Source organism: Pteropus medius, unplaced genomic scaffold, assembly GCF_902729225.1.
Source record: "Pteropus medius unplaced genomic scaffold, Ma_sr-lr_union100, whole genome shotgun sequence".
NCBI lineage: Eukaryota > Metazoa > Chordata > Mammalia > Chiroptera > Pteropodidae > Pteropus > Pteropus medius.
In genome coordinates this window covers 17603657-17626709 of record NW_024351073.1, presented here as the reverse complement: position 1 = coordinate 17626709, position 23053 = coordinate 17603657, and the positions used below count along the sequence as shown (strand labels likewise).

The window sequence follows — 23053 nt, the reverse complement described above, 5'->3', positions numbered from 1 at the left end:
TGGGAGCATCGACCCGCCCCCTCTGGCTGTTCTCCCTCCTGCGGCTGCGCTGGCCTGGTCCATCATCCTGAAACCACAGTGCTGACTCCAGAAAACATGGAAAGGCCATTGCGCCAGAGTCAGACAATGTGGATCCTTATGGCTTCCTAGGGGGACCACGTCACATAAATCTGACATCGCAGAACTACGTGGGCTCTCAAGATGAACTGGAAGCAAATTTGTAATCGGCTTCCCCAGTCCCCGTTCTTTGTGAGGTGACTGCAAGCGCCCACGTCCCCAGAAACCACCCTACCTCTGTAGCTGCAGAACTGCCACCAAGGTCCCGAGAAACGAAGAGGTTGACGATAGGCCGGCTGATTCTCTGCGTAGCCAAAATGAGAGCCAGAGGCCACCAGAAGCTCAGCATCTTCCTTATCGTGGCGTCTCCCTGCATCAAGAAATGGAGAATGAGGTTCGCTACAGTCTAGAAGCGGAACAGGAAAGACGACGATTCAGAGTCAAGGCTGCTCCTTTTGATGTCAACAGCGAGTCAAGTCGTTATGCTTAAAAATAATATAAGCAAATGCCTCTGTAGTCAAGCCAGGTTGAATTAAAATAGTATGGACAGTTGAAATAAAATTCACTCAGACAGCTGGCAAGCTACTGTGAAATCGACACACATTTGGCCTTGATGGATCCAAACCACTGTTTTCCAAACAGAGCAATTCTAACCCAAGTAGACAGATCCCAACTCCACGGCCTGAGGAACAGCCTGGAAATTAGTCTTTGTTTAAATCATCAAGTTGACTGGCTAGAAGCCATGTCAGTAAAAGGTAACACTTGAAAGTAAAAAAATTATTTATTTTGGAATCAGCTCACAAATGTGCCTAATTATTTGGACACTATGTAAATCTACTACAGAGGTTCTTACTCTCAAAGCTCTAACACATGTTCAGAAGCATTGGCAAAATAAAAGTATGGCAAAGAACATGCCATCTATTAAGAATTCTACAGAGGAGATGGGCATCATCTTTAAAGCCTGGCTTTCACTATTTAACTGTTGTTTTGATTGTTTATGAAGGTAAAAGACACGTCATGGGACCATCTCAGCCACCTATGTCCCTTTGCTGGTGGCTGCATGTTAAGAGATGGATCGTCAGCATGAAGGCCAATTTGATGTGGCTGTTCTTGTGATGGAAATAACTAGATATGGTTTTACTGGTGGCCTGACCTGGATCCAGGTTAAGTGGGCAATATAATTATCGTTCTGACAGGACGAACGTGACGTGGTCAAAGGTGGGATCAGGGGGTGGAGTGTGGTGATTTATTCGGTGCTATATATTGTCACGCTTATCTGCCGTATAGCTAGAGGAAAACTAACCCAAACGACGCCTCCTATCTAAGAAGAGAAAAGATCAGCATACATACAAATCAGACACTGTCAGTACTTTGATGAAAAGGATGCATTGGTCACTTGTGTCAGATTATACCTTGCTTGTTTCTTATTCGACTTTTGAGGCACAGGCCAAGCTCCGCCTCCATCGAGGCGGCGTCCAGCGCCTATTACTACCTCCCTTCCCTCACCTTCAGAGGCTCTTCTGTTCTCACGGTATCTATTTTCTTTCTTGGATTCATGTCTACTGCTTTTGTGTTGGTCTCATCTGTCAAACGAGGGATAAAGCTCCTTGAGGGTGGGAATCATATTTAAAATTTCCCCATGGTACTTAAAACGCTCTGCTCATTACATCGAAGGTTCCTGCATGAGCGACTGTGTCTGGCCAGTCCAGAAAGTACAAACAAATCCTGAATCCCTGCTTTAAATTAAAAATAATCAAATGCGAGTTCAAAGGTACTATGGGTCCTAAAATCTTCGTGGACTACAGAATGACTTTTGACACTGGTGAGTAAGGACCATAAATGCGCATCTCCTGCTTGGCCTGACCTGTCTGAAGGTACCTCGGTCTCATACAGAGGTGAGGAGGCTGGAGAGTGACCTCTAAGATCACCTCCATCTCCAGAGTGCATCGGTCCTCCGGCTGTCTGTCCCTGCGGACACTCCCTCGCACCTGAGGTCTTAGAGCACGTGCTCATTATACTGACTTCTCATTTCCTGGAGGGGCGGTGGGAGAACTTTATTCCACCCGAATGTACAGAAGGCTGTCGGCGAGTTCTACGCACGTACCCCCAGCTCCGGCCCGCTCCTGTCGGGGATGATGTCGTGGATGTTCCTGTAATAGCCCAGGCACAGGGTGGCACAGCGCACGAGGGCACCCATGTACAGGGAGAGGATGGGGATGAGCAGGGGCTCTCTGCACTCCAGGTGGCTGTGGAGCAGGATGGCTACGAAAACGACCTGAGAGATGGGGAGACAAGAAGCGGTCAGACGGGGGTGCGGGACAGAACCAAGCAACCAAGCAACAGAAGCACGGCCTGAAGTCTGGCACCCACACGGGACGGACGGGTTTCTGAGCGAAAACCTCGATCGACACTGAGAAGAAAGAGAACAGCTATAGCTCAGTACGGCTCTCACAGAATTCAGGGCCACGCGCCTGGCATTTTGGACGATTACACGGCACTCTGTCATCGTCGTCACTTTTAAGGCCACTGCGCACCTGGCTGAGGTGATCGCTAAAAAGTAGCTAGAAACTTTGGCTCCCCAGGCCCCAAAAGATGCAGCCAAGCTTTTCTCTCTTGAGGCTGAGGTGTATATATATAATCCACACCTGAGGACCTAAGTTATCTTACACACACACACACACACACACGCACACACTGATCAATGACCCACTATAGAAAAACAGACGTTAGTTTTTATAAGATGGAATTCACTAAAAATGCTGCCAAAACACCAATATGAATTATTATAAAACAAGCTAAATTGAAATTTAAAGTATTAAGTTATAAAAGTAGAACAGGTCAAAAAATAGAGCCAAGAGAGACTGATATAATAATAGAACCTCTGAAGTAAATGCGACAATGTATTTATTCTCCTGTCCAGCAGAAATCGGAGAAGCAGCCCTGCCTCCCTCCAGTGTCCTCCTGGGACCGACCCATTCAGAAGCCCACTGAGGCGTACTGGGTGCAAAAGTAGTATGATGGACCAGGCAGCGGAGTGTGTGTGTGTGTGTGTGTGTGTGTGTGTGTGTGTGTGTGTGTGTGTGAAGGTGATATATTCCTGAGCTACATCATCAACCTGAATAGCCAAATATCCACAGAATGACAGGCATGTAAAATACGCCACCACCCGAGTGAGCCTGTCCAAAGGAAGCTTGTCCCGAACACGTGAAATCAGTGGCAACGGCAAGCTCAAAAAAGACGTCGGAGGCCCAGTGTGATTCACTAAACGAGCACAATCATTGCCACAGGGAACCCAGGAAGGCAGAATGATCCCTCAAGACTCTACTGAACAAAAAAGAAGTGTTAGATGCTACAGGTGGTTTGCTTACAGCAGACGCCGATACCTGTCCCCGAGCTGTTGTTCTCAAACCAGTAAATGAGACAGACCCCGTCACGGATGCCCTCGGAGGAAGGTGCAGGACAGAGGCACCACTTGGCTGCGTGGACACACTAGGCTGCCTGCGGCATGGACAATATAAGTGGACACAAACTGGGGCAGTGCTCTCACTGGTGGTCACCGAAGGACAGGAGCAGAGATGCCCACGGCCGTCGCCAGGCCTGTTGCTTCCCAGTGTAACCACCGCCGTGCTAAGCGAAGGCTGCAGAGACCAGCTGGGGAGCCTCGTGACGGACCCATCGTGTTTGGAACAGAGACTGAGGCTTCGTGATGGGGCGAAGGTGCCCGTTTATTTCGCCAATGAATGTGAGGCCTCTATGGTGTCCTAACATGCGAACTCTGACTCGCCCGTCCGCAGTGAGCTCATCATCCGACACACGCAAACGCACACTGCAAACCGAGGGGACCGTGTTTAGAGACTGAACACATGCTGTATGAGAAATGAACACGTGAAGACCAACCCTTCCTCCGCCGAGTCCGGGAAGCCTCCGGGGCCGTGAGGATGGCCATGCAAGACCGAGGAGGAGGATCCGGACATGAAGGGAAAGGGAAGCAGCGGGAAAGCGGGCAGATGTGGGGAGCGCCCGGAAATGGGACGGAGGGATGGAGGGCCGGCAGGACGTGTTCGCCGGCAGTGCTCCCAAGGCCATGTTTTTAATAGTTTGGTGCCACGTGGTCCACCGCGTCGCGGAGCTTCCATCTTCACTGTGGATCGCGTCGTTTATCAATTTAAAATAACCCGTGGGCCTTTGCTTCTCACCCCAGAATTACGGCTTTGCATTGATAGAGTCATCGCAAAATGCCTGACTCTTTTCGGAGGGAAGCCGAGTGTCTTAGTGGTGAGGATTTTCCCAGCGAGAGCCTGTTACGTGCCGGCCCCACGCCAGGCGCTGCGGATGCCATGACAATTTACAGAGTCCCAGACCCCGTAATCTTGGAGCTGACAGTCTAGTCGAGGAGGTAGAGAAATGTTAATCAAACAGCAGTTTTAAAGCAGGTTTCAGGCAGGGGGTGAGGTGGACAGAATTTCACTGAGAATAGATCACCATGGCCGCAGTAGGGACGGAGGGAGGAGAGTGAGGAGGCACCTCAGGTGCTGCAGGTGGGGAGGGTGATGCCCTGGACCAGGGCGAGCGCGGCGGAGACGGGGAGGAGAAGGCAGATCAAAAAGGACCTAGGACTAAAATCCAAAAGGCCAGTGATGATGAGGGGTGCCATTAGGGTGCTTTGCCGGTTTCTGACCAGACGATAGTGCCATTAACTTACTCAAAAGCAAATTGTTTGATATGGAAGACAGGGATTCAGGTTTCGGGTGCCTTTAAAGAACCCAAGTGGAAATATCAGAGACATTTAGGTCCAACCTCCGCCTCTATGGAGAGAAATCAGTCTCCCCAATCCCTGCTTATCAGAATGCCGTGTAATTTATGGATTACAGGAATTAAATCTAATTTTCTGCTGAAACTTTTTCATGCAGTATCCTTTGTGGAAAAAGACAGAAAGGAGGATGGAAAACCAGGGCTGGTGCCAGGCCCCAGGGGGCTCGACTCGACAGACAGCATGATGAAGGCCTCTTCTTGTCCGATGGCATCTGACTTCCCGGTTCTTTTTAAATGTGGAGAAATGACCTGCGAATGGCAGTCAGGCGTGGCAACAACATGAGAGACAAGATTTAAGAATAATTAAGATAGAGCTCTGCCTAGAACCAAGCGACAGGCCATGTATTGTCAGGCCACACAGAGGGCCGAGTGTCCACCCAGCCAAGTGCGCGGTGACCCTAGGGACACCCCACAATGTGCTCGCTGTGACTTTATAGTCATCTCACATGCAAGCTCTTTAAAATCACGGTCAAAAGCTCTGATGCTAAATTTAATTTCCTAAAACCCTCATTCAAGCACGATCATGCAGACTTGCATCATAAGAGGCTCATTCTCCCGTCCGTTTCACAAACATTTATCGAAGTCCTCACTGGGTTCGGGTGAGGCAGGAACGCAGAGGGAACGAACGTAAGGGAGGCAGCAGAGCTTCTCTCCCTCCAGAAAGAGGCTCTGAGAGCTCTGACCGACACACAGACCTTACTCACCTGAGCTATGACATCTGAGATGGAGGCACATCCTACCAGGAAACTGTATTTGTGTTTTAAGAGGATGCCAGCATGGGTCCACGCCTGCCGGAGGAAAAGAGTTTGGCATGAGAGACACCTTCAGGATTGTATTATTTCTGGTCATTGTGATTTATTGGGCGTTCCTGAAATAGACTTTCTACGCCCTCGCCCTCCCTCTAAACCTTAGGAGCACAGGTTTGATAAATCTTCGGTTGGTAAAATGACTGTAACATGGTGTGGTGGCCAGATCCATGTTCGATTTTTAAGTGAGATCAGTGACCACACAGTATTTAGTTCATACCAATTACATGCAGCCGAGTGCGCAGGCTGGGTCCACGCGCCTGGCAGGAAAGCTGAGTCGATACCAGGGATGGGGGAAACCGGTTCCCCTCTCTCCGAGCAGCTGAATCATAAGCCGCAGCACTCTGCGTAGATGAAGCCTGGATGAGGGGCCCTAACGTGGCTCTGAGTTACTGCCATCACTACAGGTTCTCAGGGACTGGGTAGGGTTCCCCTACTTCCTTCTCTTCAGGTTTGGGCAGGATCTGGTCCGACACTTTGTGCCATTAAGGGAAATTAAGAGGAAGGTCCTTTAAGGGGAGTAGACAATGAGAAGCCCAGGAGACGGCAGGTTTGGAGAAGTTCTGAACTTCACGATAGCATCTGTTTAAGGATCAACCTTCTACCCTGTAAAGGCCAATCTGGACTGACACAGAAACAATATTTCCTCTGAGCTCAATAGGTCTGTGTCAAGACTTTACATAGCGGCTGCTACATCTACTTCTTTCCTCGGCTTATAGGTCCCAAGGTGCCAAATGTGAAAAGAAACGCAAACTGTAGATAACATTTGCAAATAGCAGCTTCTGGGCTGTCTTTGTTGACCAAACGCCAGCTGCACAATAAGCTCTGTGGTTTTCAAATATTATTTCTCCTACCAATATATCAGGACCACGATACAGGGGCTGCGTGTGCGTGTGTGTGTGTGTTTGGAGAGACGACCTGCTTTTTATAAATGTTCATTATTTTGGTTTTTAGTAACAGTCTCTTACTCTTGGGGTCTTTGGGGAAATGGATAGGTGAACCGCGGAAGAAAAGGGTGCTAATCGTTTGTGTTCTGGGGTTACACTGAGTTTTGGAAACTCTCACGGCAAACAAGGACAGCTAAAAGGAATTGGGATATAAGGCACTTAAGAGTTTGTGGTTCACTTTCGCTCACAGTCCCGAGTTCCCCTAATTCCCCGAATGCCTGGAACTCTTCTACGTGATTGTGATACGAGGTGGGTGGGCGGCCATTAGAGCAACACCACGGACTCTGTCTAGGAAGTCAGGCTTTTCCTCTTTTAGGGGGTGAAAAAGATCGCTTCGTCCAGTTCTCTCACTGATTTGAAAGCACTATGGTGCCACCGTAGGCCGCCACGGACACCTTGGAGAATCTGGTTCTATGGGCCCCAACCCCTTTGCCTTTTTCTTTTCTGGGTATGTGTCAACTCGGAGTGATCACACCTGGTGAAGAGAAAAAATGGTATCCAGGTACGAGTGTTCTGATGGCCAAATTCTCCACCTAAAGCGACAATTTAGAATCAGACCTGAGAGTTTAAAATTTAGGGCTCCCCTGTGAACTGGTGGATAGCTGTCACAGAGTCACTGAGAACACGTCACTAACCTAACCGCAGGCAAACCGAGACTTCCGATGACGTCTGGAAAAATGGCCCGCATGTATTTTTACCTTGCCTCATTCGGCCATGGATTCGGGGCTGCTGCCTCGCCTCAATGCAGATGTCCCTTTACCTCAGGTAGCGAATGTATATAAAACATGAGGTAGGGCTGGTAAGAAAACCACACGGATTAAAATGTTTACGCCTCCTTCCAAGGGTAATTTAAAATGAAAGGGCTTCTTTTCCAGTATTGGACATGACTGGAAATACTCGTTTTGCTAAGTCTTATGTCTATAACACAGAGGAACAGAAAAAAAGCATCGTCTGAGAACTCTTCAGGACCATGACGAAGAATTTCATCTATGGAAGTGAGCCGCCCTGAGCTAATGTGGAAAAGCCGGTTATTGAAGTGATGAAATCCCATCCGTCTATTCAAGAGATTCTCATTCTAAAAAGCTTTAGGTGCTTAAACCAAAAAAGGGGCAAGTTTATCGTCAGAAAGCTAGCCTGATCCTTTGATCCTAAATATGTCAAAGAACTTTACATACGAATCAAAATTTTCAAATGCGCTCTCTTGCTGCCTGTCAAAACTTATTACAAACATAGACAATTCTCATAAACTGGCAAGACGGACTGGTTAAAAGTCAACGGTCCATTGGAAACCTTCCGGCTGCTGGGTGCAGCCACGATGGGACTCAGTACAGTGGTTCCTCGAGAAATTAGAAAGAGAATCACTACATGGTCCAGCAATGCCACTGCTGGCTATATATCCCAAAGAAGCAAAACAGAGACCCAAAGAGATATCCGTATACCCAAGTTCAGAGCAATGTTAACTCTCAATAGCCAAAAGTGGGGAGTAACCCAGATGTCCACTGGCGGACGAATGGAGAAACAAAATGTGATGCATACACGCAGTGGAATATCAGTCGGCCTTCAAAAGGAAGGCTATTTTGACACATGCTCCAGTGCGGGTGAACTCTGGAGACATTATACGAAGTGAAATAAACCAGTCACAAAAAGACACGTCCTGTAATCCCACTCATACGAGGCACCCAGAGTTGTCAGATTCATAGAGACAGAAAGTAGAAGAGTAGATGCCAGAGGCTGAGCGGGGTGGGGAATGGGCAGTTAGGACTTAATGGGGACAGGGTTTCAGTTTCACAAGATGAGAAGAGTTTTGAAGATTCACAGTGAAGCGAATGCACTTCGTGCCATTGAACCGTATACATAAAAATGATTAAAATGGTTTAAGTCTTATGTTGTGTCTATTTCGTCATCATTTAAAAAAGCCGACTCTACTCACCATCGCGTCCATGAAGGGGAAGGCGGCGAGGTACAGGAAGGCCCTTCTTGTTTTGCTCCCCACCGACTCATCCACGTGGTGCAGTTTATTGATGATGTAGTAGCCTAAGTCGCTATAGGCTGCAAAAGCCAAAAAAACATACACTGTGGTATTCAGAAAAAGTTACCTTTGTATGCTTTTCCTCTCAAAAGTTTAAATACGATTTTAAATGTAATATATCCATATATATATATATATATATTTTGGTAGAAAAATGTGAAAATTTAGATGACCGGTTTTTTTTTTTTTATGGGGGTGCGTGTGGTGGCGTGCATGTGTGTTTTAACAGAAAGATCGGATCGTGCCGTGTATACGCTCTTGTGAACTCCGAACCGTTTCCACGACGTTTCCACCTGTCAGTGCTTGTACTACGTTTCTTTTCATAGATATATTTAGCATCTTAATCTCCTAGGACCGTACATTTAGGTGGTTTCCATTATTTTGATGCTATAAAAGAAGGCTTGATAGATAAGTCTGAAGCTAAACGCTCACACATATTTTTAATTATTTACTAAGGGGAAAATCCCCAGATGCTACCATGCCTTTTCAGAAAAAAAATTTAAAGCTTTTCACCACTCGCCATTCCTTTCGTTCCGTTTTACGTCTGGCAGCAGGTGGCAATGTTGGGCATAACCCTGCCCAGTGAACAAATGATATCTCTGAGGTGCTTCTGAAGTCCCTCCGACATCAGGGTTTGTGACCAGTGTGTGACTGGAACATAATGGGGACTTAACCACTATGGGCCGAATGGGAGCCTAGGTGTCAAACAGATGTAAAGGAAGCACGAGAAAGGTCATCGCGATGCACGAGCTGGGCATTCCGACGGATGTGAGCAAAGATAACATAAAAGATTAAGCTTGTTCTCTCTCATCGATACGCGTTTAGGCCGCATAGGAAAATACTCAGCTCTGTGTTTTTTGTGGTTTTACAAGTGCTTTAACAGAAGTGTTCCCGCTGATTTCGTCCTTTTATAAATATGAATGTGAACGCACTGGTAACTACAGGCCGTTCTGAAATCAGAACGGAGACAGGGCACAGCGAGAGCCTCACTTTGGGAGAAGGAGTCAGAATCCTTCCCCCCATTTCAAAGCTTGGGGGACGACTTATTACCACATTAGCTGGTAAAAAGAAATGACCGTCCATCTTCTGTCAGAATGAGTCTTGAATTACGGAAACTGAATTCGGAGAGGTCTTAGCGATGATATCAAGAAGGTTTAAATGCACGAACGGGAACCCCAGCGGGGAAGGAGGTGCAAGTAAGTGATTTCGAGGGGAAGAGGGCAGGAAGAGAGAAGATGCGTGGAGAACAAGGCGGACGGGGGAGGCCAACGCTGCATGAGAGGGGCAGAGGTGAAAACCAGAAGGTGAGCTGCCAGGTAACCAAAGGTGTCAGGTGTGGAGTGTGTTGGGGCCAGCAGGGCTGCTGAGGCAGCAGGAAGATGCATCCAGGAGGGAGGGTGTTGCCCGGTGGCAGAAAGAGAAAAGCCATGGGAAGGTGGGATTAGTTACAGAGAGGGACAGGGACGGAAGGAGGCCGTTGTGAGGTCCCTGTCTGGATCAGAAGATACACAGGTAGAAGTGGATTGGAGAAGGCTCCAGCTGAGGCATTCAGACCTGAGATAAGCTGGCAGAATCATGGAGCCAGGACGGAGATGTTACTTTATCATACAATTAGTCTACTTTAGGTGCTGAACCTTGGACATTTTGTCTTAAAGTGTATTGTTGCTGCCGTTTATTTGTGCATTTGTTTCCATTTAGTCAGGGAAAGTTCACCGTGCTAGGACCTGCAAAGGGACGGTGCTGACCGTGTCCAAAGCACTGCTGGCCCCTGGCAGAGGCCGCCGGCCATGCTAAGGGCGGCCACGCTGGGCGAGCAGAGCAGTGCAATGCCAAGTGCAAGCGCCCAGGGCTGGCTATGAATAGCTCATGAGCTAGAATTCCCCGGCAAAGGTTAGAGTTGACATAAAATGCCAGCCGAGTGGACGTGACTGGGGACCAGACGACTGGTGAAAGGCTAGGGTGTGGAGGGGTGGTGTTACGGGCTGAACTGAGTCCCTGCGAAATTCTCCTGTTGAATCCTAGTCCCCAGTCCTCAGAATATGACCTTATTTCGAAACAGAGTCATTGCATAGGATTGGTTAAGATGAGCTCATCCTGGAGTACAGTGGCTCCCAATCCAACATGGCCAGTGTCCGGCAAAACTGGACACAGAGGTAAATGTGCACTAAGGGAAACGCCACGTGAACCTGAAGGCAGTGACTGAGGTGATGCCAGCAAAAACCAAGGAACGCACAGATGCCAGCGAAGTACCAGAAGCTGCGGGCGGCGCCTGAACAGACCCTCCCTCCCGGCCTCGGAAGGAGCCAACCCCGATGACACCGTGATCCGCCAGCCTCCGGAACTGTGAGACAATACACTGCTGTCGTCGGAGCTAGCCAGCGTGTGGGGCTGTGTTAGGACAGCCCTAGCAAACTCACGCAGGTGGCTTCTGAGAAAAGGAGAGAGTTATGTTCCCGTAGACAGGGCCAAGGAAGACGGGACACGCGAGTCTGAGACGCTGAGAGCTGGGTGCAGTTGGCTCGTACGGCCTGGGTCTGCAGACAGCAACGTCAATGAGCTTCTCTACCCTCTGTGAATATACCTACATACGTTAGACGACTTTAACTCGATTATCAAAAACAGTGCCTCTCTGCAGAGTAACGAAGAGTAAACATGGAAAGTTTAACTGGGGCTGGCGAGCCCGGCCCCGCTTTCTGACTCTGGTGGAATGTGCTCCCCGCCCCTGCAGCTGGTATTGGGCTCTTCTGGGGTCTCCAAGTTCTGGGGTACTCTGGGACCTACAGGTCCAAGGCTGCCTTTGCTTCTCTTTCCTTCTTTTCCTCTTCCGGCTACCAGAAAAATGTGGAGGCCAAGGAACGCTTTTTCTTCCCGTTTTGTTTTTTCCTCCCTTCCTTCTACTCCTCTCGTACAGGGCAGAGGAAGAGTCTGATAATAATAAGCACGAAGGCTGTTTCCACCTGTGAGCTGCGAATATAAAACCCCGGCAGCTGTTTTCCACTCTCCCCTCTCCCCTCCTCCCAGCCTGTGTCCTGGAGCTGTTCCTGGCTGGAGCTGCTGGCTGGGGGTAATTTGTTTAAAGTGCTTTGCATAGAGTCCCTAATTACCAGGCTAGCTGCTTAAACAAGTCAGTAACCTCCAACTTGCATAAACTGCCTTAACCGAGGAGATTGTTCTGAAGAAGCTCGTATTCTTTATGAAGGGCAGAACATTAAAAAGAAAAATTAAACAAGGTTTCTTAACAGATTTCCTGATGTGGCCGCAGTAGGAGGACACTGACTTGACTTATTTATTAAATATGTCAACAGCTTTGACCCCGCCCAGCGAAGGAGAAAGCAGAAGGGCCATTCGAAGCCCTAGCTCCTCTGACCTCAGCCTGCTGGCCTTGATGGTTGTCCATCTAGTTCATCCAGTAGTTACCAGCACTTGTAAGATGCCAAGAAATAGCAATACTAACCAAAACAAATCTGTATACCCGTATCTTCCCATGGGAATCCGGGAGAAAGCCAGCCTCCAATTTTAATAACAGGATAATATGTGTGTTTCTGAGAGGCCAATTTGAGAACCCTTATTCTAATTTAAATTCCCAAGTTCCCTTGCTTAGAAGTCTCACTATGGATTTGCCCACCATGCTTCTGTTTATTGGGCTTTCACAGGGGTGGGTACCTTCTCCGCGTTTCTAATATATCATTTCCAAAGTGTGTGGGTTTGTATGGCTGATATTTAAATCACTTCGGCAAAAAAGGTTTGCATGACTTTCACGCGTCGGGCCCTGTGCCAGCTAACCCGGCTGTGAAGAGGCTGGTTACCTGTCTGAGGGCAGGTCGCAGACACGGGATATGCTCATGTACAGTCTGCACCGTCACCCTCATCTGGAAGATATGGGGATGGGAGGAACCAACACTGCCCAGGCCTTGGAGAGACATCATAAACCCATGCACGAAGGAAGTAAAGCAAACGTGAAATTTTAGCACAAGCACGTAAGTTCTGTCTCACTGCTGGTATCAAGCGAGAGTCTCTGGAGTGGGGTGTGTAATGATATACTGTATAATGATCTGCTTTTCTCTAGAGAACATGCCCGATTCATGTCTGGATCCCCAGGATCCAGCCCAGGGTTTGCCACATGGAGGTGTTCAGGAGATACTGCCTGAATAAATTCATGACTCCATTACCCCGAAGAGGTGACTGGGACAGACAGACAGCAAAAACGTCCCCGATTCCTCTCTCCTCCTTACACCCCTACTCTGCAATGGTGGCGTCTCGTTCCTACCCGCTGGCCCTGGGCTGGCCTGTGATTTGTCTTGGCCAGCAGTACCCGGTGGCGGCGATGGCCTGTGTCTTCTGACTCTTGGCCTCAGGAGACCTTGTGTGCTCTGTCCTCTCACTTGGAGTACTGCCTCAGCGGCCCAGGCAAGCTCGGGTTGTGCCGGTGCAGGATGAGAGACTGTGTGGAACAGAGCCCTGCTGACGCAGCAGGGGCCACCCAGACCGGCCTGCAGTCAGCGGGCAGCACCGCCCCGCCCCGCGCCCACCCTGCCATGATCCTATCAAGATCAGCAGAGCCTCCTGCTGTCAGTCAACCACAGAGGCACAAGCACAGCCATGTCCACCCAGCCGACTCATGGCCCGGAAGCAAGAATAAATGCTTGTGTTTTGAGTCACTGAGTATAGGGGTGGTTTGTTACACAGTGACAAATTGTGAGACTATACTGAAACCGCCTGTTCATTGCTAGCATCCTTGTTGGTGTAAATTACATCAAATTGTACCAATTCACCCTTCGCAGGGCTGCTTCATAATCATAAATGATGGAAAAGTTTGTTGACAAGGGAAGACTGACAAACAGAACCACTCTAGAAATTACTTCAGTTGCAACTGCTGCTCCCCTGAGCTCTGCTGACTGCCCAGGCTGCTCTGGAAGAGGCCGCACAGGTCCCTGTTGAGAATAAACATGTAAAAGAATAAAAAACCCCCAGCAGTGGTTTCTCCACCTATGTGACGTAGGTGGCCACGCAATACTACTTCCACGAAGGTGAAATTAACTTGCACCTAAACAAAACCAAATACGAGGTCAGCAAGTTTTCCTCTTTTATAGGTCGAGAGAGAAGCTGGATAACTCCTGCGCCCAGACTGTCGGCCTAAATTAAGGTATGGCGGTGGCCAATCCCATGCTTTGCAATTAAAAAAAAAATGGTGTCTCACCAATGAGTCTATGACAAGAGTACTGGCTACAATTTAGCTTAAAAAGGGACACTTACTGGCAGGTGCCGAACAAAGGCCAAGAACAAAAAGCCAGAAATACCCACAAAGGCACCTGTAATTTGGGTATCTAGAGCCAGGCTATGGGTGTGCATAGAGGAGACACAAACTTCTAGGCCATCTTCAAGTCTGTCAGTCCCACACGAGTCCAAGCGTCTTCTCATTCGGCTTACTGCAGAAGGTTTTGGGGTGGGGGTTATTGGGTACATTTTTTTTGTAACCATCTTTCCCTGACATGCCTGTGCAGGGGCCTGTGTGGTCAGTGGGATCTGCTCCAGCCAAGTCTGAGAAGACCCACAACAACCATGAGCAAACCTCTCAAGGAGACGAGAACGCCTGGGTCACTGGGAGGGTCCACCAAGAAAAAAAAAAATCAGAGCAAAAGAATATGAAACAGAAGGAAGACGAATTCATTTTTCCACTACAGCAAATGTAATGAAAAGGAGCTAGCGAAAGGGTCTTTGCTCTGTTGGGGCAAACACAGTAATAAGCTTTTCACATTCTCTGACCTGAGCCCACCTCTAATGCCCGACCATGGGCCGTCAACTGATGCCCGCAGGTGACACCAGGTACATGAGGGCAAGGAACTATGTCTCAAACTGCCTTTTCAAATATGGAGATGCTCACATTTGAAATCCTTTCTAAATGAAGACGATCTTCCAGGGATGGGTAGGTTGTCAGCAGATACTGGAATTACAAAGTGTCAAAGTTCACCCAGAGGAAAAAAAAACCTAAGAGAAGGCCATGCTGGAAGCATCATGCAATACACAATCTTTGAAAAAAAAAAAAATCTTAGAGTACCTAAACCAGGCCAGTAGCAACCAAGGAGATGATGCAGAATGAGAAAATGCATCTAACTTTTCTAAATATTAAAATCTCTTTAGAGGCCATAAAGAAGCAAATAAGCAGAAGAGATACATCCTTCTTGGCTAAAGTTATATTAAACATACTGACTTGAGTGCTAGAATAAATATGCTTTATTCGATACGGTTGTCCCTGACATGAAAAATGTCCGCTGGTGTCAAAGGATCTTCCGATTACTCAGATATGGCCACGGGGCTCACTGCCAGAGGCCTTCCCTGCCCTTTTCCTCCTCCGGCTTTGACTTCCCTGATCCGCTTCCCTCTCCTTCTTCCTCCCTCTCCCTTTTGCTATCCTGGTTGTCTACAGCGCTCTTTGAGAGTCTTAAGCTGCACACTCCCTTTACCTGGACACCTGCCCCGAGCCGAGCACATGGCACCTCTCACATTCAACACTGAACTCTTTCTTGCTCTACTTCTCCCCCATTTAAAGATGGGTGGCTGCTGTGTGCCACCCACATCTTTTTCTCACCAAGGATTCCTGCTTTTCTTTTTTCCGTTGCTCTGCTTTTTCAAGTCCAGAGATGGCTTTTAACTCCCCCTACTTTGGTTTACTTTAACCATCCCTCAAGTCCTCTCGCTGGCTGCAAACGGCTTTTGCCAGCATTCTTCTAGAAATCGGTGCCAAACATGCATCCTTTTCCATCGACTGCATCTACGTGAAGAGGGGGTGTGCCTGCCACCACGCCTTTTGTACCTCTGTTCCCAACTGTTGATCAATAGGAGCTGGAATGAAATGTACATACTATTTGTTCAATAAGTATTTCATTGGACCGTTGACAGGACAGATGGGGACTGAATTATTTGAAAAGGGAGTTAAACAAAAGGCAATCCTTACTGTCATTCTTCTTTAGTCAAAGCCCCTAACATTCAAAGCAGAAAGTAACATCTCTATTAAGACTAGCGGTATATCTTTTTACAGTTAACGTTCATATAAATGACAGCGTAAGGCAAAGTGGAGAAATTTTGTAAGTGAGAACATTTGGAAAAGAAATATATTTGTTAAATGTACAGAAGGCATCATGCTGGGAAAAGTAACTAATATCACAGAGAGTAACATGAGTAAAATGTAGAGGAGGAAACAAAGCAAAAAGAAATCAAGAAGAGTTGGCCATTAAACTGGTGTTAAAAACACAAGCCATGTAATAGGCAAGAAGAGTCGCCATTTGGAATTTTATACGGCTATAGCAAGATGTTAATTTAGGGCCTTGGGTCAAATTCTCCATTTCTTCTTGTAGCAGAGATAAGGACAAAATTAGAAAGAATTGTATGGAGCTACAACTCACACTTTCAGAGCCGGTTAAGAGATGACCCCCTCCACGAGGCCCTTCAGAGAAATAATCCGAAACCCCGGGAACTCTAAGAGAAAGAATCTCTTCCTCCTCTGTGTTCTCACACGGCCTCCTATAAATGCCACCGAAAAGTTGGAAGGTCTTGATAAAAGAAATAAATTCATTAAGGCGATGGAGAAATGGCGATGAGGAATTCAGGCAATCGGACTAGATGCACCTGCACAAAATATAGAAAAATTAAGTTTCGAGCTTGAATTCCTCGGCTCGTCCTTCCACTCTGAGTTAAGCATGGTGAACTCGTGATATAGAGCTGCTTCTGCTTCCTTCAGGCCCCTCAGGAGCTGTGTGTGGATGGAACGCACCTTCATCTCAATATCGGTCCAAGTAAATATCATTAAAAGATGGCCTGAGAGCACACACGGCTTCTCAAGTCAAACACATTTGGAATGTGTGCCTTTCTGTTTTATCTATGTCGCTGTTCCCTTGTCACAAGCATAGTTATCCAAGGGGTGACTATAAAAGGAGACAGGTAAGTAGCCGTTTTCAGCATTACTAGGATGTGACAATGGGTTTAAGTGTTCGGAGCAGGTGACACATAAAGTGGAATCTGAACGGGGGGAAGGTTATTGATGGTAGAAAAATAAGCGTTGGAAACGGATGGCGATGGAGCAACATACCTGCCGTAGCCTGTGGTCAAATTAATGGGAAACGAAGGATGGGCAAGACCTGCATCTAGAGAAGTTACCAGAAAAGGAGGAGGAAAAGCGAGCGAAGGTGGCTGATGCAGCCGACAGCAGAAAGCAAGAGTGATTAAGGATTCAGGCGGAAAACTGAAACGAGGCCGACCAACGACGAGAGGGGCGCATCATTGAAATCTGAGTTCCACATGCTTGAAAGAAACTGATATGAGATTTCTCAGCAATTATGGAAAACATCTGTTTGGTGGAAAGCAAAAATATATAATTGTAAAAATATTAACAGTGGTAAAAACGACTGCTAAATATACATGGGATTGGTTCAATCAAATTTAAGATTTTTATGATTCCATTTCAAAACGAAGACTTTAGATCTCACTTGGAAAATGACGTCGACTTTTATCTCAATGACCCGTGTTCCTCACAACGGTTTCAATAACGCAGGACACTCAGCTTTTCTCTTCCAAAATTACTGACCGCTAGTAACAAACTATTAGTCCCAAAGTCGTAGTCAACCATGACTAAAGCAGGGAGGGTCACGTTACTTAGAATTCCAAATGAAAAAACTAGTAGTAGAAGGGAACCAATTTACCCGTTCAGACAAAAAAATTATCTAGACCTATTCATTTCATGTCTGGCGTTTTCTAATATACGTATCATCTTTGAAAATGGCCCAGAGCAAATCCAGCTGCAGAAGTTTTCTTCGAAACTCAGTCCACAGTTAGCATTTAGGGTGTAAGTTGGGGGATAGATAGAAAGGCCTCTTCTCTCAAGCCCGCGCCTGGAAGCTCTGAGCCCAAATTAAATGGCGAATATATCGACACCCTGGCTCAACACCTGGCCCATGAGTAGCAGCCTCGCCTTCCACACTGTTCTTGGCACCAAATTCTATGCTACATTAAAAAGGCAAACCACGAAGGCCTCGCCCCATTTACTTTTGGATTCGCAGTTATGTGAGGAAACATTAGCTGCCATCTGAATACATTAGCTGCCATCTGAATACATTGTAAATGGCTTGGGTTTATCTTCTGGATCCTTCATTCGACACTGACATTCACGGTCCTCATAGGACCAGTGCTAATTTTAAAGTGCACGACGGGTTTACGAAGTGTCATTCATAAATGGTTTTGCTCAACTGGGTTCAACAGCTGTGCCATTCAACTGTTACACCAGGTAAGCCGAGCTGTTTTAAAGCCAAGAAGGTCTGAAATCATGGCCTCGGGGTTTCAAAACCGCCAGGAAGGCAGCGGAAGTAGAATCTGGCCCTAAAAGAGGGCGCTTTTCGCTGTCTGCACGACATGGCTTTCTCGTCTTTTCATGGAAGGAACATCACTCAGAGCATTTAGTCTTGTCTTTGAATGAACTAGAATAATGAGACCCTGTAAAGTGCATTAATTTTATTAAAAAATAATTTTTTTTTAGGTGAAGCGATCCTTGGTTGACTTCACAGATTGCAAAGACTTTGTCAGCTTACAATCTCTTATTTTTTATTTTTTACATCTACAGCACCTGGTCTTCCTAGGTGGTCTCCCATCTAAGTACTAACCAGGCCCGACTCTGCTTAGTTTCCGAGATCAGATGGGATCGGACTTGTTCAGGGTGGCATGGCCGTAGACGAAAGTGAGTTAATTTTAATACATAACACAATCAGTCTTGTGTTCTCACTACTGACGAGTATTAATTTCAAATAACATCCTTCTATTTTTATTCCTAAGATGAAGTGAGTATGTACAATAATGCGTGTCTCTAACAAAAGCACCTGCTATTTTGTTGACCTTACTGAATGCTAACCTTAGATCCGATCACCTATTAATGAAATCACTTTCTTGGTGACACGGGGTTTGGGAACTAGAGAAACAAAACAACAGCTTCCCAGAGAAAACACATTTTCTTTTCTCAAGCTAGGAGCACAAACTCCATTCCTTCCATCTCTTTAAATTTTCATGGGAAAGATTGAGTAACTACTGAAGAGATCACCTATGACAATAAATACATTTAAACAAGCTGGAAGGAAATGAGAAACCATCAAAGCCAGACTCTTCCATGATGTGTCGACAGCCTTACCTATCAGGGTGTGAAATACGGCAGCGATGGCACCAGCCACCACCATGCACAGGACAGCTTTGGTCCTGTCTCGCTTGCTGTTCACAAACACCAGGCCCACGTTTTTAAAGTCACTCATGGGGCCGGTGAAGAACTTCATCAGGGAATAGGCCAGCCCGTAGCTGGCCAGCATCTCCACCGCATCCTCCTTCACAGCCGCGATCCCCCGGTTCAAGGCCTGTGAGGGGGGAAAGACAACCCACGTACAGCATTAGAAATGTCGTCTCATCTCTAGGGAATCACACTTTAAAATACAGCTCAACAGATCACGTTTCTATGGAAACGCTAAGCGGCTTATAGGGTAAATCTCGCTGTAATTTCATAAAAGTTATTAGTTTTCATTTTCATCCATATTAGCTTTAGTTTGAAATATCTTCTTGTGCGAGAGATGCCTGTCCATTGGGGTTAAAGTCATAGAAGAAAAACCCAACAGGCATTTTATGTTAATATCAGAAAAATAATTATAAGAAGCGTAACATGTTAAACTTTATTTGTAGGCCGAATCTATAATAATAGCAATAGTTGTTCTGGAAACAAGTCAACCACTCTTATAGAGTGGATGATGGTTTCTCTTTTCTTTTAATGAAGGTGTATGTGTGTGTGTGTGCGCACACACGCAGACATGCACCCAGGTGTGTGCACACACTTAGCCTGAAAGACTGTGTATGTGTTATATAGGCAGCCTTCACAGCACAGAGTGAGTTCCATGCAATGAAAAAAGGCATTGAAGGAATTTATTATACCGTCAATAGACGCTATTCACCTAGTGTTCTTTAACTTGAAATATATTACTAAATTCTGTGCAGACAAATACAAAAAAAAAAAAAACAAAACCCTTTAAACCAAATACATGTTTTTGAATAGCGCTTGCTCAAGACGATGCAAACGCAGAAGATTCTGATGATGTTATCCACCTCCACGAAGGACCGTCTGAGGTACTGGTGGCTTCTCGGGGTGGCATTTCCAAACTAACTCCCCCACCTACTAGACAAATAAATGGCATCGGACAGGGCGGGAGTGGATTCTTGGTGCAGAGAGCTTCTATTTTAAAAATGTCACCAGCACGTCGTGTCTGTCTTTAAGATCAGGCAACTGACTGGGCAGGAGAGACAGTTTTTTTGTATAGTTATATTTTTTTAAAAATAGATTTTATGTTTTAGGGCCATTGAGGAAATGGAGCAGCAAGTATAGAGAGTTTCCATATAATGCCTGTTCCATCACACACACAGCCCCCCCCACCCCAACAACTAACAACGTCCTCCACCAGAGTGAGACATTTATTATAATCTATGGCCCTACACTGACCCATCACTATTACTCAGTGAAAATTCATGCTTGGTGTTTTACATTCTAGGGTGTTTTACATTCTAGACGTGTATCCACCATTATATAGTTGAACATTTGATCCAAAGCAGTTTGCAAAATACATATCTAAAATACCGACGTGCAAAACGATTTTAGAAAAATCTAGAATAAAAATGTAGGCCAGCTGTAGGTATTCTTCTGACAAACTCGGCATTATATGAGCTAATTGTTTCCAATCATATCTTGAATAATTGTTCCTGACTGTTTCCAATCATATCTTGAATCCTTTTCCTACCTTCCAACAATAACAAAAAAAATTTCCATGAGAACCTTTTCAGCCTTTGCAGAGCATACCTGCCATAATGCCTTCCCTTAAAAGCAAATTTTCCTTCTACCGAAGCTGATCTAATACCTTAACACCCTAAAGCAAAATAAAAACCAAGAAGCTCCTTGTAATAAATCCTGTATTCAGCAGGTGGATCTAGCGGGAGGCTTCTGCTATGTGTCAAAACCCACCGCTTGGTAATCTTTCAAATTTACTTCCTGTTGGACTTCAGTAGTAGATGCTGTAGGGTCCCTCCCAGTCCCTTTACCAGGCAGTGCACCCATCCCCAGGTACTGGGAGTTGGCCACTGATGGCTCACAGTTGCCTGCATCTGGGGAACATTGCGCCCAGCCCCTTTGGGTAGGCTAAGCCACACCTGACCCCCAGGCAGCACGCAGCCAATGGCTGGCTGACGTGGAGGTATAAAAGATCAGCTTCTGTGCTTCAGTGAGGGACCACACGCCGGTACGATTTGTGCTCCTGAGGTTCCCCATGGAATCAAGCGGAAGCCAATTCTTCCTCTAACTTTTCCCCACCGTTCACTGCTCGCCTCTCCCTTCTCCTGAGAGCATCCGCCTAATCAATCGCTTGGACAAGAATTCCCCAACACGAGTTCTGCTCTCAGAGAACCCACTTAAGACAACTGAGGTTTCTCTCAGACGCCGAGAACAGTGTATGGTTTGTTCTTTTTCCTTCTTGTCCTTCTCCAAATAGATAACTGTACATTTTTTTTATTGCTAAAATGTTTGTTCAAATTTAAATGACACATGTTATTTAGCGCAAGTTTTCAAAGCACATAGGATGGCACCTAGATAATGCAGGATTAGACTTTACTTAATGTGTCTTGTTGGCAAAACTTCATTCTTTGCTAAGACACCAGCCCTGGTGGGGCATCCGCCGCGATGCTTTTCTATTTCTACCGACAGTTTCTCTATCGAGTCCTGAACCCAAGGCCGAGTCAGGTGAGAAGAAAGGAGGACACGAGGAACGACAGCTCTGTCAGTGACACTGACTGTGAAAACTCCACTTAGCTCAGCGATTCTGGGAATTCGCGGAAAGGACACAGGCTTCGGAACCATGCAGACGGAGTTGGATCTGCTCCTGTCACTAAACCCCTGGGTGGCCTTGGCCAAGGCACTTACTCTTGCTGAAACAACCCGATTGATCTTAGACCGGATAGAAGAGGTATACGGAGCACCGAGCAGTGACCGGCCTCGAGAAGGCACTTGAACGCAAGCATTTTTGTCTGTTCTGTTTGCCGCTCTGTACCTACCACCTTGCTACACCATAAACACTCAAATATTTGTTAAATGAATGAAGTATTTTCTACCAGAAATTTTAAAGTTCGTATTAATTTTTATGAACTAAAAAAACCCAACACCACAATGATTGCGGGATATTATGACTTGTAAGATATACCATAGATTAAATATTTTTAATGATCACATTAAATGTACGCAGTGATTGAAAAACATATCCTGATTTTTAAGAAACATTAAAATGTCAGGGAAAAATAAAGAGCTTTAGAATTGAGAACACGTGCTATATTAACATTGTAAGCCTTTTAATTATTTCCATTTGTAGCAAATATTTTCCCCAATTTGTTCACTTCTTAATTTCATGGTTTGCTTTTGACACCAGAAATATTAAGTTATCATGTAGCTGATTAATCATTTTATGGAGGTTCTTTCTTTCCTTACTTTTGGACTCCGCCTACCCACCCACAGATAAAGTAATTTTGTTTTAGTTTATGGTTTCATTTGGGAATTTAACTTTTCAGTCCTCCTGGAACTTATGCTATAAGGTATGGCTTAAAATTAATTTTCTCAAAATAGTTTATTTCTTCAAAACCAATTTAAATAAAATACCCGTTGTCCATTTATTTAGGATGTTTTCTTATCAGTCATTAGTTGTTACATGTCCTTCAGCCACCTATTGTCTACATCATGTGTCTATCTCGATTTGCTTACCCTGTTTTTCATCATCGTACACTCACCACCTGACATTATATTGTCTATATACTTGTTATTTATGTTATTGTCTCTCTTCCCCATTTGACTGTAAGCTCGGGGACACAGAGACCCTTGTCTGGTTCATGCTACATTTCCAGACCTACAACATCATAGGGGGTCATATGAGGTGACTGACAACTATTTGAGAGGATGAAGTAAAATTTATGCAAGCAGTATAAACATTTACTGTGATAAGCGTTGAAGAAATAAAATATGCTGATGACCTGGGCACTCCTTGGAGGAGCTTATTGAGATAGACAGAAAAGTCCTCCAAGGAGGTGACATTTGAGCTGAGATCTGAAGAACTAGAATTAACCAGCGGTTTGACAGCTAGAGAGGAAGGCACAGGCCTGCAGGAGGGCTTAGTGTTTTAAAGGAACAGAAGGGAGGCCATTATGAGCAGAGGGGAGGAAAAAGTGAGTTTAAAAGTCGGCAACAATGTCTACGGCCATGCTACCCAGAACAAGCCCGATCCCGTCTGATCTCGGAAGCTGAGCAGGGTCAGGCCTGGTTAGTACTTGGATGGGAGACCACCTAGGAAGACCAGGTGCTGTGT

At 46.1% G+C, this 23053-nt stretch overlaps 1 protein-coding gene, 1 non-coding gene and 1 pseudogene across 3 annotated transcripts in view; 1 reads left to right on the top strand and 2 right to left on the bottom strand.

Moving 5' to 3' along the window:
* ANKH (ANKH inorganic pyrophosphate transport regulator) overlaps positions 1-23053 on the bottom strand; it is a 118570-nt gene that overhangs the window by 30005 nt on the left and 65512 nt on the right. Inside the window, exons 2-6 of one of the 2 annotated variants that reach the window (XM_039842759.1) lie at positions 18817-19033; positions 8553-8671; positions 5574-5657; positions 2162-2332; positions 293-427 (exon numbers count right to left, since the gene is read on the bottom strand). In XM_039842759.1, the coding sequence (XP_039698693.1) occupies positions 293-427; positions 2162-2332; positions 5574-5657; positions 8553-8671; positions 18817-19033 (726 nt within the window). The remainder of the gene's footprint in view (positions 1-292; positions 428-2161; positions 2333-5573; positions 5658-8552; positions 8672-18816; positions 19034-23053) is intronic. The other variant, XM_039842760.1, reaches the window with a different exon arrangement.
* Positions 18250-18368, bottom strand: LOC120586499 (5S ribosomal RNA). The gene has a single exon (XR_005648723.1). It is a non-coding gene; the product is annotated as a 5S ribosomal RNA (ribosomal RNA).
* On the top strand, positions 22938-23053 carry LOC120586343 (uncharacterized; annotated as a pseudogene).